We start from the raw sequence: 16,126 nt of genomic DNA on the forward strand, positions 1-16,126 counted from the left end.
GTGACAGAGTTGCTGTAGGTGAAATAAAGATAACAAATTATAATGAGAAAGAGGGAAAAATGAAGCACATAGCAGCCTCCTATGATCCTCTGTTACAGTTCAGAGGATTTGTGGAGGGGTATAAAGCCCTCCAGTTTCTCAAGATGAGACTGGTGTAAGTACAGTTCCCCTTTTGTAATGAATTGATTCCCTGGGCTTGAGGCTGTTCCACTTGGCAAGAGTTTGGTTATGCTGGAGAGTTACAAGTGCCTAAGGAATTCTGGGAGCAGAAAGAAATCCTTGCTCTCAAAGATTTTGCTTTGGAAGCACTTTTTGCCAACTTTTTGACAGCTTTTTATCTGCAAGAGGGATCTGAAGGCCGTAGGGATGGACCTCAACAAGTGGGAAACCCTGGCCTCTGAGCGGCCCGCTTGGAGGCAGGCTGTGCAGCATGGCCTTTCCCAGTTTGAAGAGACACTTTGCCAACAGTCTGAGGCTAAGAGGCAAAGAAGGAAGGCCCATAGCCAGGGAGACAGACCAGGGACAGACTGCACTTGCTCCCAGTGTGGAAGGGATTGTCACTCTCGGATTGGCCTTTTCAGCCACACTAGACGCTGTGCCAGAACCACCTTTCAGAGCGCGATACCATAGTCTTTCGAGACTGAAGGTTGCCAATATATATATTTGCCAGTCAAACTCCATTGAACTTCTCCATCTGCAAGCCTATTAAACATAGGCAATTCTGAGTTCCTGGACAACGAAATTCAATCACAGGTATTTTTTCACCAATCCTTAACTTGTCTGAGGACATCTTTTGATCATTAAAGAGATTTGGCGGGGAGGGGAAATCCTTTTGGTTGTTGAGAGCCAAGCCTAGCAACTTGTGCATAAATCGAGAAATTGCTGTAGGCGGGCTTCTTGGCTAAAGACATACTTATCTTGGTCATCCTGACCATTCAGCCCTGGAATCCTTTTGTCTTGGAGGATATCATTAGTTTACTGCAACATTCAGATATTGCACTAGGTTTCCTCTGTCTTTTGGAAAACACACTGCTTCTCTACTCTAGTGTCCAGCTGGATTGCTATGCAGGCACCTTTTTCCCAGATCCCTTTTTGGATTTCTCTGCTGTCTTGGCCAAAACTCCTGGGAGTTCAGCTTTTTGCCAGTCAAGCTCCATTGGACTTCTTCACCCAACTCCAGCTTAGCAGATACAGAGCCTCCCCATAAGATCTTAGTGGGTACAATGGGTGGACTGGCTTGTATAGGAGAAGGTGGCCCTTTAGCTAATTTGGTCCCCAGCCATTTAGGACTTAAAGATCATGACCTGCACTTTGAACTGGACCCAGAAACAACCTGGAAGCTGTAATAAGGGATCATACAATTCTGGCAACTGGATCTAGTAAATGGTTGTCACAGCGTAATCAGCAACTGAAGCACATAGAAGAAGCACCCTGACAGACCTTCTGGTGCTGTCAAAGGAGGAAGTTAAAGATGCCTTTGACAGTATGTTTTTTTTTAATCACTAGTAAAACAGCAGCTGAGGTTCATAACTGTAGAAGTGGAGTCTATCCTGGAGAGCTGACTTGAGCTTCTGGGCCACAAATTGCCCATTTGTAGATTAGGAGGGGGGGCTTGGAGAGGGGACGGTAAATTCAATTTAAGAGCAGCATGCTAGAATCCCAAAAAGAGTGCAAAGGACAAGAGTGAGAAAGGGAAAGGCAAAAGGGAGGACACATGATTTGGTTTCTTTAATCTTATGCAACCAGCTGTCTTTTATAAACATGTACAATAGAAATGGAACACAGCATATAATGTGCCAGTGAAAATTACTAAGATTGCAAAGGTGTAATTGCAGAGCGGCTTAAGAGTGAGGTGTTAGTCATGTGTTAGTCATAGTTGTTGACCCAAACTGATCTAAAAGACAGGGTAGTTCTGCTTTTGGGACATTACAGGCAGCCCAGTCCTGAGCTGTCCGTTCTGCTAGGACTGTGCGGAACAGGGCTGCTGCTGCTAGCTCCTTGGGGGAACAGGACTTTCATCAGGGAAAGGGAAGTAACCCTGCAATGGACTACTCGATTCTATGGCAGCCCTTGGGCTGCTGTAGAATCAAGAGCCTCCATGTCGGGCTGTGCAGCCCAACACGGAGCTCAGGATCCAGTGGAGCTGAGTTCCACTGGTCTCACCTTGCTCCCTCCCCCGGCATGCTTCCCTCCCGCCCTCTCCCTGCCTCCTCCCACCCCGGAATGCCTCCTCTCCATCCCCCCACCTACCTCTCCACTGCCTGGTGGTTTGGGCAACCGTTGAGTGGTAGAGAACGAGTGGAACACTGGTGCTAAGGGCTCACAAATGTGCTTTATGGCATGTTTGCAAGAATGCATGCTGGCGGTAAGTCAGCATGCACTGTTTAGGATTGGGCCCTGAATCCCTTAGAGTACAATCCTATCCAAAATTCCAGCACTAATGCAGCCGCAATGCAGCCCAAAAGTAAGGGAACAAATTACCTTGAGGAGGCCTCAGTGAGTACTGCAGGATGTAGTGCATGCTCCATTGGTATGGCTGGATCACAGCTGGAAAGTTGGATAGGATTGGACCCTAACACACTTACCTGGGCATAAGTCCCACTAAATTCAAAAGGACTTACTGTTGAGTAGACATGCACAGGCCTGTACAGCAAATCTTAGTCAAAACCATGCATATGTGTTTGTGTGTTTCTATTTGTGTTTACAGGCCATGAGGTGGTGTACTATGTATTATGACATAGCTGATAATTAAACAGAGTACCATTAAATTTCCTTGGGGTTAAATTGTAAATACCACAAAATCTATCTGGGGTAAGCAGTTACCTTTCAAAACAAACAGAACTTTCTTTTGGGCCCAATCCTATCCAAATTTCCAGCTCTTATGCAGCTGTGCAAATGTGGCATGCACTGCATCCTGTGGGTCACAGGGAATTCACAGAAGCCTCCTTAATAGAATGTTTGTTCTATTACCTCAGGGCTGCACTGTGGTGGTTTCAGTGCTGGAAAGTTGGATAGGACTGGGCCCTTTGTCTGTAAATGGGTGATGGTTAAAAAAGGAATCTGGCCAAGCTTCCTGTTGTTCTTACAGTCTATCCCAAAGAGAGACCTCTGACATTCATTCCTAATAGCAGTTTCTGTCAGGAGTGCTTGCCGCCTTAAAAATCTGGAGAATTTTTTCAAAAACAGGAAGGAAAGACTTCTGTGGGCAAGAGATTTGTGGCCTTCCCTTAGAGACGTGACAAAGCTCACACATGTATCACAGGCATAACTCAGCGAGATATTCAATTGTAGTTTACCTGGATCCCAGTTCAGGGTTGACCTTGTCAAAGGTTATGAGCCCTCTATTGTAAAGAATGTATTGTATCAGCAGAAAAAATGCACTGCAACCCCTAATGTGTCTTTGCAGAAAATGGCATCTTTGGAGGTTCAAAATCAGAAGGGTGATTTTGGGTGGGACTATGACACAGAACTAAAGGATTAAATACCTCCTCACTTCTGTGCTATGATCAGGCTCCCATATGGTTACTACTATTGCTAAACAACACATCCCAAGTTAGAGCCTAATGGGCTGGTTTGGACAATACTTTACTTTCCAGCCTGAACAGGCTCCATGGTGAACCAGCTCACAGTACATACACATCCTACCTCCTCTCCCTTCTTGAACTGCTCCTCTACAGATGTGCTAAACCTACTTTTAAACCCCCATGTGATTATCAGAACTGAATGGGAGGGGAGACACTCTCTCTGTTAAGTGTGTAATCAAGCACAGCAATCAAGGCTATTTCAGTCCTGTAACCAGGACCGAACCCTGGTTTATAATGATATCAGTATTATCCAGAAAAACCTTAAGTTGGGTCATCCCTATCTATCCAATCACCTTACCTGGCAATGGTGGATTTGATACTGACAGAATATTATCTGAGTTCCAAGATACAGTGATGGCTTTTTCAATGGTGATTGCATTCTAGCCTCCTCGAGGAGTGACAAAATATGCTCAAGGAACATTCACCACTGCTTCCACCCACACCACCAGACCTGTCTGTTACAAGCAGCCAGACTGGGCAAGGATCAAATGGGTATGTGGTAAGCCTTATGTTTCCAAGAATCCTGTCCATATCCTCAGACTGAATAAATTGTGTGTATGTATGCAAAATGTATCCATCAAAGGCTGCAATCCTAACCACACTTTCCTGAGAGTCCCATTTAACAAAATAGGATTAACTTCTGAGTAGACCTGATTAGGATTGTGCCCAAAATCACACAGATGCCTGAAGAATATCATAGATGACATCCAATGCCAAAATTCAAATATGAGTGACTTTGTTGGCAAAGTGCCTTGCAGACTGGTCACATCACAGATGGTGTCTCTCCAGTATCAGGGGGCCTGAGTAAAGTTGTACATGGGATAGTGCTGCAAGGCATTTTTACTAGAAATAGAAATTTGTTCCCTTTCTGTGTGATAACGTAAAGCTTTATTTACAATTTAGAGTATAAAATTTAACATAATATTTCTGGTTCTCTTTTTTCAGAATTTATTTTTTGTCCACTTGCCAATGTAAAATATAAAATTACCAGATAGTACTATTTTATGAAACGAATGCTATCTATTGCAACAATAATAACAATTCTTATCACACCAACTTGGAGGTAAGCCCTATTGAAAACTGTAGTACTGTATTTTTCAGCAACTAGCCATAGACTTGTGCTACATATTACACACAATGCATTTTATCTTCTTAAGGTAATTCCTATTGCCTTCGAACTGAATGCTGATGAGTTTATCAGAATTTTTTTTCTAAAAAAAAAATAGTAAAAAGAAAAAAAAAACCCTGCCAATGTCTTCAAAAGTTCACTCAGTTGTACCTTTCTAGTTTCTGGGAAACCAAACCAGTTCACTCTTTGAAAACACCAAGAAATGTTTTCATAGGGTTGTGCCTGAAAACAGTTTCACTTTCACATACAATTTTCACTGTTAGACTTTTTCTGTTTTAAATTGCACCACTATATCTCCTACATCAAGTGATGCGATTTTGCCCTGCAGCAAGATATAACCCCACAAGTATCATAGTTTCCATGTGTGACACACACACAAAATCACACTTTTGAATTTCCTCAGTAACCTAGTAGTCTCTAATACCTTCCTGGTTCTTATCACTAACCTAGTTAAACTGCAATCCTGCACAACCCTTCCCTGACAATAGGCCCCACTGAACTGAGCAAGCCTTATTTCTAAGTGAACGTGCCAAGGATTGCACTGCAAGGGACTCCTGATCCTGCATCATTCCCCTGCTTAATCCCTGATAGGGTGGACCAGACTGACATCCAGTGAGAGTCCCCTCCTTTGGAAGACCCGCACACAGATCCAGGACAGCCCCAGCCAGGCTTGCCAGGGCTCTTAGCGCCTCCCTGCTGCTCTTTCCTGACTAGGGCCTTAGGGTGCAATCCGACGTATGCTTTCCTGGGAGTAAGCCCCATTGTACTCAATGGGGCTTCCTTCTGAGTAGACATGCCTAGGATTGGGCTGTTAGGCTGTGATCCTATCCACACTTACCTGGGAGTAAGCCCCATTGACTAGCATGCAACTTACTTCTGAGTAGACATGCCTAGGGTTGGACTCTAAGCGCCCCCCTGCTGCTGCTCTTTCCCAACTAGGGCCTTAGGCTGCAGTCCTGTCCACACTTACCTGGGAGTAAGCCCCGCTGACTAAAGTGCGACTTACGTCTGAGTAGACGTGCGTAGGCTGGGCTCTCAGCGCCCCCCTGTTGCTGCTGCTGCTGCTGCTGCTAGCCCAGCCTCTGAGCCGCGCCTTCCTCCTCCCCTTCCCTCCACTCGCTCCGGGCTTCCCACTGTCACCAGGGCCTGGCGGGGAGCGGAGCTGGGCGGCAGCGGCAGCAGCAGCAGCAGCAGCAGCAGAACCAAAACAAGCGCGGAGGAGACACGCCTTTCCGCCGCGCGGCCCCTTCCCGCGGCCGTGCGGGGTGTGCATGCCGTGCGTGGCCGGGTAGGCAGCTCGCTCCTGCGCCCGACAATGGAGCTGCAGTAGACCGGGAGTGGCAGCAGCGAGACCCTCCGCCGCTCCCTCGGCGATGCCGAACCAGAAGAGCAGCAAGGGCAAGAAGAACAAGCGCGCCAACAGCAGCGGGGACGAGCAGGAAAATGGAGCCCTGGCGGCGGCGGCGGGGGCAGCGAGCGCCGGGGGAGCGCTGGCCGCCGCGGCTGCGGCCGGGGCCGGCGGGCCGGCCGCGGCCGCAGGAGGCGCGGGCGGCTGCGGGGGAGCGGCGGCGGCGGCGGCGGCGGGGGGCTCGGCTTCGGGGGACGCCAAGAACGGTGAGGGGCAGGGCGGCGGCGCGCGGCGGGGCAGCTGCTCCTCGCTGGCCGGCTGGCTGGCCTCCCTCCTGCCTCGCGGCGGGCTGGCCGGGCCTTCGATGGCGCAGCGGCCCAGGGATGCGAGCGAGGCCGGGATGGAGGCGGCGGGCGGAAGGGAAGCGGGGCCCGCTCCTGGCCCTCCGCCGGCGCGCCCAGGCCCTCCTGCCGCCTGCTCCTCGGGGCTGCTGGAGGCCGTCGCTGGCCGAGGAGAGGTGGCCAAGCACGTGGCCCCAAACCACGCTTGTCGCTCTGCTGGGCGGGCAGGGGAAGGGGAGCCGTGAGGGTCCTGGCCTTTCCAGCGCCCGGGCCTCTCCATCCTTTGGCCCTCGCTTCTGGCCAGGCCAGGGCTCCAGAAACCATTGGCAGGCCAAGCCTAGGCATGTCTACTCAGAAGTAAGCCCCATCAGTGTCAGTGGGCTTACTCCCAGGAAAGTGTGAATATGATTGCAGCCTTAGGCTGCAGTGCTCCTTCGCCAAAGCACTCCCTTGGCTCATAGCGCAACTGCTGAGAGAGTCCAACCTGCTGAGGTACCTATACTTCACCCATCCTGTTTTAACCATCTGTGCCCATGGATGCACACACACAACATATAGGGGCATGTAGGTACAGATAGGGCATGTAGGACATGCTGGCAGAGATGAGTTAAGGCATAGGGTAGTAGTGTGCCACTTTGCTAAAGTAGGAGGGGCAGTGGAACGGTTGAGCACATGAATATGCACTGCTGCTAGTCTATACATGCTTTATAACCATGGGCCTATAGTTTGCAGTACAGTACCAGGCAGCGCAGCAGCCAAATGTATTTCTTCTAATTCAGTTGGTTGATCCTGATGTTTTGGGAGAGCTGCTGCAGATCGAAGTAAACAGTATTGTGTTAAGCAAACAGATGGTGCACAACTTCATTGCAAAGCAGCTTCATATTTTCATGCCCGTGTGTGTGTGTGTGTGTGTGTGTGTGTGTGTGTGTGTGTGTGTACTCATTGTAATGAAGTGCAAGAAGTAATTTTCATCTTCTTCCCTCCACCTTGAAAAGGTTGTATTCCTCTAAGTCTATGATTCCTTCAGTTTTGGAAGGAATGGGGTTCATATATTATGGGGAAAGAGTAGAGATACTGATTTCAAGAAGGATAAATGTGGGGGGAAAGGCACCTCATCCATTGTTCTGTGCTCAAGGCAAATGGCAGCCAGAAAGAGGGTAAGGTAGCTGTGTGAGCAAGCAAGGTTCTTACTGTCAGTCTCTTGAATGAAAGTTTGGGAATCACTGCCATAAGAATCTTTTACCAAGGAATGGTTACTTCTGTGTTATTGCCTACAACACTGCTAGACAGTAGAACTAACCCCAGAGTCTCCAGATTTTTAATGTACTCCTTCAGTCAAACAACATTGAAATCTGCATTCACCTAGGAGGAGCTTTCGGCACAGTGCCCATTACTGACAGAATATAGCAATCTGATAGTTTGTACTAAATTTAGGATGTGGATGCTGATGTTCAACACATTTGGAGGAGGCCTCTGCTGCATGTGTGTAGGGATGGCTATTTTTGCATCTCAGTAAGGATATGTTCCCAGACTGTTTCTTTGTCCACAAACTGGTAGGGCTCAGTCTGAGTGATTGAGCCCAGGGTGGGTGAGCAAGAGGGAGATATGCTCCCTTTGCTGCTTATATACTGCTTCCATTAAAAATATTATGCTGGAACCGCTTAGTCCTGTACATGTTTTCTCTGAAGTAAGTCCAATTGTATTCATTGCGGATTACTCTCAGTTAAGTGTGTATAGGATTGAAGCCTTAATATATCAGCTTCCAAAATTGGTGGAATGCTATGGCCCATCATCCACTTCCAGTTGTTAGCTCAGCCCATGTGTTTTCCAAGCAAGACTTGGTTTTGTGTTAGAGCATCTTTATCCAGATACAATACTGACATGCTTGTTACTGGGGCTTTTTTTTATTTTGTTGTTTGAGAAAAATTTTTTTACTGGTGATCCAGAGGTTGCCTGGCAATCATCAAAACACTTCTGTGGCTTCTTGTAGGCTCTTTCTGGAATCTGGAGAATTCCAGTTTGCATGTTCCAAGATGCTTCTCACCCGCATAGTGGCAGGAATATGTTTGAAAGTGTTATGGTGAAAATATTAAAAGGAGCGGAAGTGAGGAGATAAGGAAAAAGAGACTCAAATCTAGTACAGTAGTTCATCTTTGACTTTTAAGACTTTAAGAAAGCCTTTGTTTCCTGCATTTGTGGAGAATAGCTGTGTTCTAAGCTCCCTATGCAGCAATACCTTGACTAGCACAGGGGATGTGTTCTCCAAAAGTAGAGCACTGTGTGAAACAGTTGAATTGGAGACAGTGGCAATCTGATGGACAGGAAATGGATGCTGATTCACCCGGAATACATTGCTCCCTTTGGCTAGGATGACTGTCAGTCTCTTTGGAAGAAAGCATGCTGTAACAAATCAATACAAAAGAAAGCTAAAGGAAGAAGGTATCAGTAACTAACCTGCTCCTAGCCATGGCCCAGGGCAAAGGTCCACAATGCTGCCCCCATACCTACCAAATGCAGCACAGCCTCACACAATGCTGGGAACATAAGAACAACCCCACTGGATCAGGCCATAGGCCCATCTAGTCCAGCTTCCTGTATCTCACAGCGGCCCACCAAATGCCCCAGAGAGCACACCAGATAACAAGAGACCTCATCTTGGTGCCCTCCCTTGCATCTGGCCTTCTGACATAGCCCATTTCTAAAATCAGGAGGTTGCACATACACATCATGGCTTGTAACCCGTAATGGATTTTTCCTCCAGAAACCTGTCCAATCCCCTTTTAAAGGCATCCAGGCCATATGCCGTTACCACATCCTGTGGCAAGGAGTTCCACAGACCAACCACATGCCGAGTAAAGAAATATTTTCTTTTGTCTGTTCTAACTCTCCGAACACTCAATTTTAGTGTATGTCCCCTGGTTCTGGTGTTATGTGAGAGTGTAAAGAGCATCTCTCTATCCACTTTATCCTAATTTTGTATGTCTCAATCATGTCTCCCCTCAGGCGTTTCCTTTCTAGACTGAAGAGGTCCCAAACACCATAGCCTTTCCTCATAAGGAAGGTGCCCCAGCCCAGTAACCAGCTTAGTCGCTCTCTTTTGCACCTTTTCCATTTCCACCATGTCTTTTTTGAGGTACGGCGACCAGAACTGGACACAATACTCCAGGTGTGGCCTTACCATAGATTTGTACAACGACATTATAAAATTAGCCGTTTTGTTCTCAATACCTTTTCTAATGATCCCAAGCATAGAATTGGCCTTCTTCACTGCCGCTGCACACTGGGTCAACACTTTCATTGACCTGTCCACCATCACCCCTGATCTGTCACAGACAGCTCAGAACCCATCAGCCTATATGACTGGGGAAATCCTTCTGAAGCTTCCCCATGTTCTTAAACACACTTCTGGTTTCCTGGAAGTACTGCTTACGATCACATCGGAAGCCTTGGAAGGCCCCCTGCCTGGTCTGGAGTGCCATGTGGATGCAGCACTCGGCATTTGCCCCCACCCATCCTCCAGGCCCACCACTGGAAGGTATGACTGTTTAAAAATGTTTGTGGTTTGATGGGAGCTGCTGCAGTGAAAAGGTAAATTAAAAAAACACCATGGTACTTGTGTCTCTCTCTCAGCATGGATTAGTTCAGGGGTGCTCACACTTTTTTGGCTCGAGAGCTACTTTGAAACCCAGCAAGGCCCGGAGATCTACCAGGGGGGAAGGAAGCGTCTGACAGACACCTCCCTCCCGCGGCCGCCCACTTTAGCTCCTGCATGCAGCGCCACAAAACTGATGAAACTGACTATAGAGTCTAGTCAGTTTTGTTGCTGCATGCCTGAAGAGCAGCTAAAGTGTCAGTTTCAGTTTAGTGTCAGCTAAATATGTCAGTTTTGTCTAGTCACTAGACGAAACTGACATATTAACAGTTTGGAGAGACAGGGCTCCGTGATCTACTCATTTTGCCTTGCGATCTACCGGTAGATCGCGATCCACCTATTGAGCACCCCTGGATTAGTTGATATATCAAGATTTTCAAGGACTAGAACTTTGTGTGCAAGAATTTTAGAGCAATCATATTGTAATTGTGATCCCCTTGGCGAAAGTACTACTAATACTGTACACAGAAAAATACATTAAGCTGCCTTTGGCACTTCCTATTGGGGAGGTCAAGAGGGGACACGTGCATATTTTAAATAAATAAATATTGCACCACCTCTAATTTGGTACTTGCCATATACAGTATTGGAAATATGTATGTATGTTATGTGTAATTGGAAACAGTCGCATGTGCAAAGTTGGATACAGCCCTACTTTTTTGATACAGTTATTATTATTATTATTATTATTATTATTATTATTATTATTAACAGTATTTATATACTGCTTTTCAACCAGAAGTTCACAAAGCGGTTTACAGAGAAAAATCAAATAACTAAATGGCTCCCTGTCCCAAAAGGGCTCAGTTCTGGTTGAGTCTTCACATGTGAAGAAGCTGTTAACCTCTCACTTGCCTAGCGTGCAAAGCTCAGTGGTTGTGCACCTGCTTTGCATGCTGAAGGTCTAAGATTGGGTGCCTGGCACCTGAAGCCCAAAGATGGCCTAATGGTATGACTCAGTATTAAGTAGTTTTATAAGGAGCTTGTCTCCATTTCATGCACACTCACCTTAAATATTTTTAAGTTGATTCTCAGTTCTCAAGCATTTGGGTGTATCATGTAGTTCAGTGATTTTCAACCTTTGTCGTCTCAGGGCACACTGCCAAGGTACTAAAATTGTCAAGGCACACCATAAGTTTTTTGACAATTGACAAGGCACACTGTGCTGTTGGTGGGGGGCTCACATCTCCCAATGGCCCTATTAATAAATGACCCTCCCTCAAACTCCCATGGCACACCTGCAGACCATTCGTGCTGCACCAGGGTGCCATGGTGCAGTGGTTGAAAATGGCTGATGTAGTTATTTGTGTTCCTTTCACCTGAAATTAATGAGCTGGTGGGTAATTCACATGAATGTTTGTATGACTAGATTTCTGAACACTTGATTCACAGCTAAATGTGCAGGCAATATTAAAACAAAATGCAGTGCCTGAGACGATGTGAAAGTTCTTTGTGACACATGACATGTGATGGCTTGTTCACATATGCAAGTGTTACCACTTGATGTTGCATCATCATGATGGTGCTCTTGTGAACTAGCATTATGTCTGACTTATGGAGTGCTTCAGCAACATGGTAATTGAGGCTACAGTCTTATGCATATTTACATGGGTGTAAGCCCCAATTAATGAAATGGGGCTTACTTCTTAGCAGACGTGCATAAGATTTCTTTGTGGGGCAAAGTTAATATATGCTATAACCTGCTTAATTGTACTGCAATATTATGTTAACATGGACAAAAAATGTTAGAGGCACTTGGTATTCCAGATCTGGAATAAGACTGTCAGTCCATATTTTATGGATCATTAACCTGTCTTTGTTATAAAGAAGACTACCGAGTACTTGGGAAATCAATTTCTGAATCCTGCCACTACTGCTTTCTCTAATGTTAGACCATAGGTTTCATAGAGGGCCAAAGTTAGCATACATGGTGCCTGCTGAGGGGTGGAAGTGACATTATTAAGCAGAAAGTGACATCATTAAGCAGATGATGGCCAGAAATAGAAACTCATTAGCTGCAAATGACAGAAGAGAAAATATGCAAATCTTGTTCAAGATATGTTGTTTCAAGATATGAAGTGAGATTCTTGTTATCTGGTATTCTTGTTAACTGGTATGAGAGTCCAGTTATCACATTGGAAGAACCCAGTTATAATGGGGGTTGAATAAATTTCTTCTGGGGGCCACATTTGGCCCACGGGCCTTATGTTTGGCACCCCCAGTTTAGACCATCGTGAAATGTAGTTGTTCATGACTATTGTAAGAGTACAGCCGTACTTTCCATAACACAGCTTCCTTTAACACTGATCTGTTACAGCACTTCTTGTGCTGGCATAATTTATGTTCATTCTAGCCAATGGGAGCAGTACATTCTGGACTAATCAGCACTCTTTTCCTGCTTATTGGATCAACAATGTCTCCTATAACGCTGTTTCATCTAATTCTCAACTTTTGGGAATGTACGAGAATAATTCTCGTATTATTCAAGTACGGGAATAATTCTCGTATTATTCAAGATATGGCTGTATACTGCATCCTCAATTTTTTTGTGGTGAAAATTAGGAATAATATGAAGTTGGGCATGTGTCTCTTTTTTAATGAGGTGCTTTGGTTTTCCCTATGTGTCTACTCACAATTTTAAAAGTCCTAGTTGACAACTATTTTAAAAAAATGGATTGTGTAGGACAGAATGAAGTAGTGTGTTTGTATGGGCTGTTCTACTGGCAAGCTACTGATTCAAACAAACATGGCAATAAGCATATGGTACAGTTCTGTTAATGGCCCTGTACCTTCTTCACAAATGCCATCCAAACAACAAATACCCATTCATCCCAATACCCATGTCATAAGTTTCCAACCTATAGAAAGCTAACATAGCAGTGTTAATGTAACACTCTTAATGTAATTTTCAGGTGATGCAGGACATACCATGAGGACTGTATCAACATGTTTACATTGGTTCATAGCAGATTTGGAGTAAACTTGTGAAGGCCTGTTTTATTACTTCATAGTTGCTGCACAGAAAGTCCCATTTTAGGTGATAAAAGCATTGTAAAACTTTGACGTACCCTGGCAAGTAAGGTTTTGTTTGTTTGTCATGTTAGTGAAATAACCCCAGACCTGCAAATTCACTCTTCAGGTGGGGCCTCTGTATCTGCGGATTATGTATCTGTGGATCTGGCTCAACATGGGTCCCCCGAGCCTGTCTTGAGCCAACCTGAGCCCTCCAAAGAGAACTGCAGCTGTGCTCTGGTTGCCTACAGAGGGCTTTTTGAAGTCCTGCTGCCTCTGTAGGCTTCAGAACGCCTTCTGGCTGAAAATTGCAGATTTGATTATCCACAGGGGAGGGGGTGCCCAAGAACAGATCCCTGTGGATACTGAGGCCCCACCTGTATATAGGTCACATGCAAAGTTGTCCTGAAGAGGCATTCAGTGTGCTGATTTTATAATTCTCTGTTTTAATTGTCCTTGTTGTCACTTCAGGAATAAATGGATTCTTACTCATTCTGGAAAATATGTAATGACACCTGCTATTCATTAATATTACATTTTTCTGTTTTCTTGCTTTAGACTTTAAAGAGCCTTTGTTCCATGTATCTGGCTCACGAAATCTTTTGACCACATATAAGCCCAACATAGCAGCTCTTAGTGCTTGTTTCATGATGCATAGATCAGAAACATATACTGCATATTTTGCCATTGGTCATTTCCCAGTTGCCATCTTTTCAAGACAGGGTTTTTCAAAACAGGGTTGGAGAGCCTATGCTTTGAGTTCAATGTGGACTGAATCTAAAAATGTTTTCTTTGCTTCCTATAGCATTTTTTTTTCCATAGGAGATCATCTATTTGGTTAGACAACTGAGGGCCCAATCCTATGGGCCATTAGCATTAGCACTGAACTCCAGTGCAGGTGCTAAGTGTTATAAACATGTCATAAAGCATAGGAAATGTCAGGCGGGAAAACCTGACATGGAGGTTCTAAATTCTGCACTAGCAAAATAGCTGGTGCAGACTTGAGAAGCCCCATTGCGGGTCCTGTGCCCTTACTTGGTGGAGGGGATGAATGTCCCCTTCCCCCGAGGAGACCTCTGGTGGTTTCCTGGCTCCCACAGTAAACAGTGGTCAACATTTTTGCACCCCTGTTCCTCCAGGCACTGGGAATCTTAGGATTGGGGTGCCTGGCTGCAATCCTATACTCACTTACATGGGATTAAGTTCCACTGAATTCAGTGGGACATAGTTATGTGTAGACATGCATAGGATTGCACTGTGAGAAACTAATGTTCATGTTATTGCTCAGACTGCAATATTTATTTTTGTTTTAAAGATTTGGGTTTATAAACATCATGTAACTTCTGGAGAGAGAGAGAGAAAAAGAGCGCATATGCGCATGTACTCAGTGCTATTCTCTTAAGCTTCAATTTGCATGTTGTTATTCTTAATACTAGTCAAACCATAGTGCAACCATACCTGGGGCACTCAGACCTGGCCACTTGCCCCATGCCCTAGTGACATCCAGATTGGATTACTGTAACGCGCTCTACATGGGGCTGCCTCTGAAGGCAGTCTGGAAACTGCAACTAGTGCAGAATGCGGTGGCCTGTGTGGTTGCTGGGGCTTGTCGATTTGACTCAGTTGGGCTGCTGCCTGGGCGGCTACATTGGCTGCCAGTTTGTTTCCGGGCTGAATTCAAAGTGCTAGTTTTGACTTTTAAAGCCCTATACAGCTTGGGTCCAGGGTATTTGAGGGATTGCCTCCTTCCACACAATCCAACCGATTCTCTCAGGTCATCGGGGGGGGGGCCTTTCTGACTGTGCCGCCACTTGCGGAGGTGAGGGGGATGGAGGCAAGAAAGAGAACCTTCTCTGTGGTGGCTTCCCGTCTGTGGAACTCCCTCCCCCTGGAATTGAGAACAGCTCCCTCTTTATAGTCCTGTCGGCTGGGGCTTAAGACATTTTTATTCAGAGAAGCCTTTTATGCTGACACCAGGGGGCATGGCACTTTTTGAATGTATTTTAATTCGGGATCCAGGTTTTATTGTGTTTTATTTTTAAATGTCTTTTATACATATATGTACGTTTTATGTTTTTAATATGGTTTTAAGTGTGAGCCACCTTGAGTGCCCTTCATTGGATAGAAAGGCGGGATATAAATTCTATAAATAATTTGCTTGTTTATCCAAGAGATCTTTCAGCAGAAAATTTTTTTTAACCTAAGTACAGAATTTGGCATTGTTGGTTCAAGTAGTCTTGTAAAGCCATTGGTCAGATTCAGTCTTAATTGGAAACCATGGTTTCTCACAACAAAAGTGAACCTGGGATTGAACTGGGTGCTTGCATTCTCCCACTTCCTTTCTCTGTTGCTGGTGAGAGAAATATGAAAGCTTCCTCTTTCAGTTTGAAGAAAACCACTTAATAAAACCCAAGGAATTCAAACCACAGTTAGATAACTAATCAGGGTCTGAAACTATAGTTTGATCCTGATGTGTTTTACTGAAAGATGGTTGGAATAAATCATAACATGGCTTACGTCATACTGAAAGCAAAAGCATTCACTCTCCTCTTCTCATGTTCTACTAAAGAGGGAAAGTGTGCCCGATGTGGTGTGTGTACCTCTGTGGTTCTCACTGGCTTATTCTCATACTAAGGAATTGTGGTGTCCCATTATACGTGAACTCTCTCATTGAAGCAAAACTTTTTCTATGCTGTGGAAAGGGCTGAAGTGTTCCTTTCAATTAATCCCCAAACCAGATTTTGAAACCATGCATTGAAAACAGTGGTTTATGTTAGCTATGGTTTATCAAATGGTCTGAATTGACAAGCTATAATTCTGACTGTCATTCTGCCTTAGGCTGCAGCAGCATGGGGATAGGAATGAACTGATGGAGCTGAGTGCCTATAGAACAGAAAATGAAAGCTCTAGTACATGGTTTGTCTTGTGCATGAGGAAGCTCAAACTGTGGGTTGACTTTTAAACTGTAGTTAATGCACACAATGATTTGACATGCCTGAACTGAGCCACCCTGTTAGATGTATCCGCAGTTCGGTGCTCCTTGGAGTGGAAAGGGCCATT

General features: G+C 45.3%; 1 protein-coding gene across 1 annotated transcript in view; it reads left to right on the forward strand.

Moving 5' to 3' along the window:
- Window positions 1-5,887: 5,887 nt before the first annotated feature.
- Window positions 5,888-16,126, forward strand: part of HECA (hdc homolog, cell cycle regulator) — a 30,134-nt gene continuing 19,895 nt past the window's right edge. The window contains exon 1 of the mRNA XM_066611242.1: window positions 5,888-6,327. Within this exon, the coding sequence (XP_066467339.1) occupies window positions 6,087-6,327 (241 nt within the window). The 5' untranslated portion in view covers window positions 5,888-6,086. The remainder of the gene's footprint in view (window positions 6,328-16,126) is intronic.

Source organism: Tiliqua scincoides, chromosome 1, assembly GCF_035046505.1.
Source record: "Tiliqua scincoides isolate rTilSci1 chromosome 1, rTilSci1.hap2, whole genome shotgun sequence".
NCBI lineage: Eukaryota > Metazoa > Chordata > Lepidosauria > Squamata > Scincidae > Tiliqua > Tiliqua scincoides.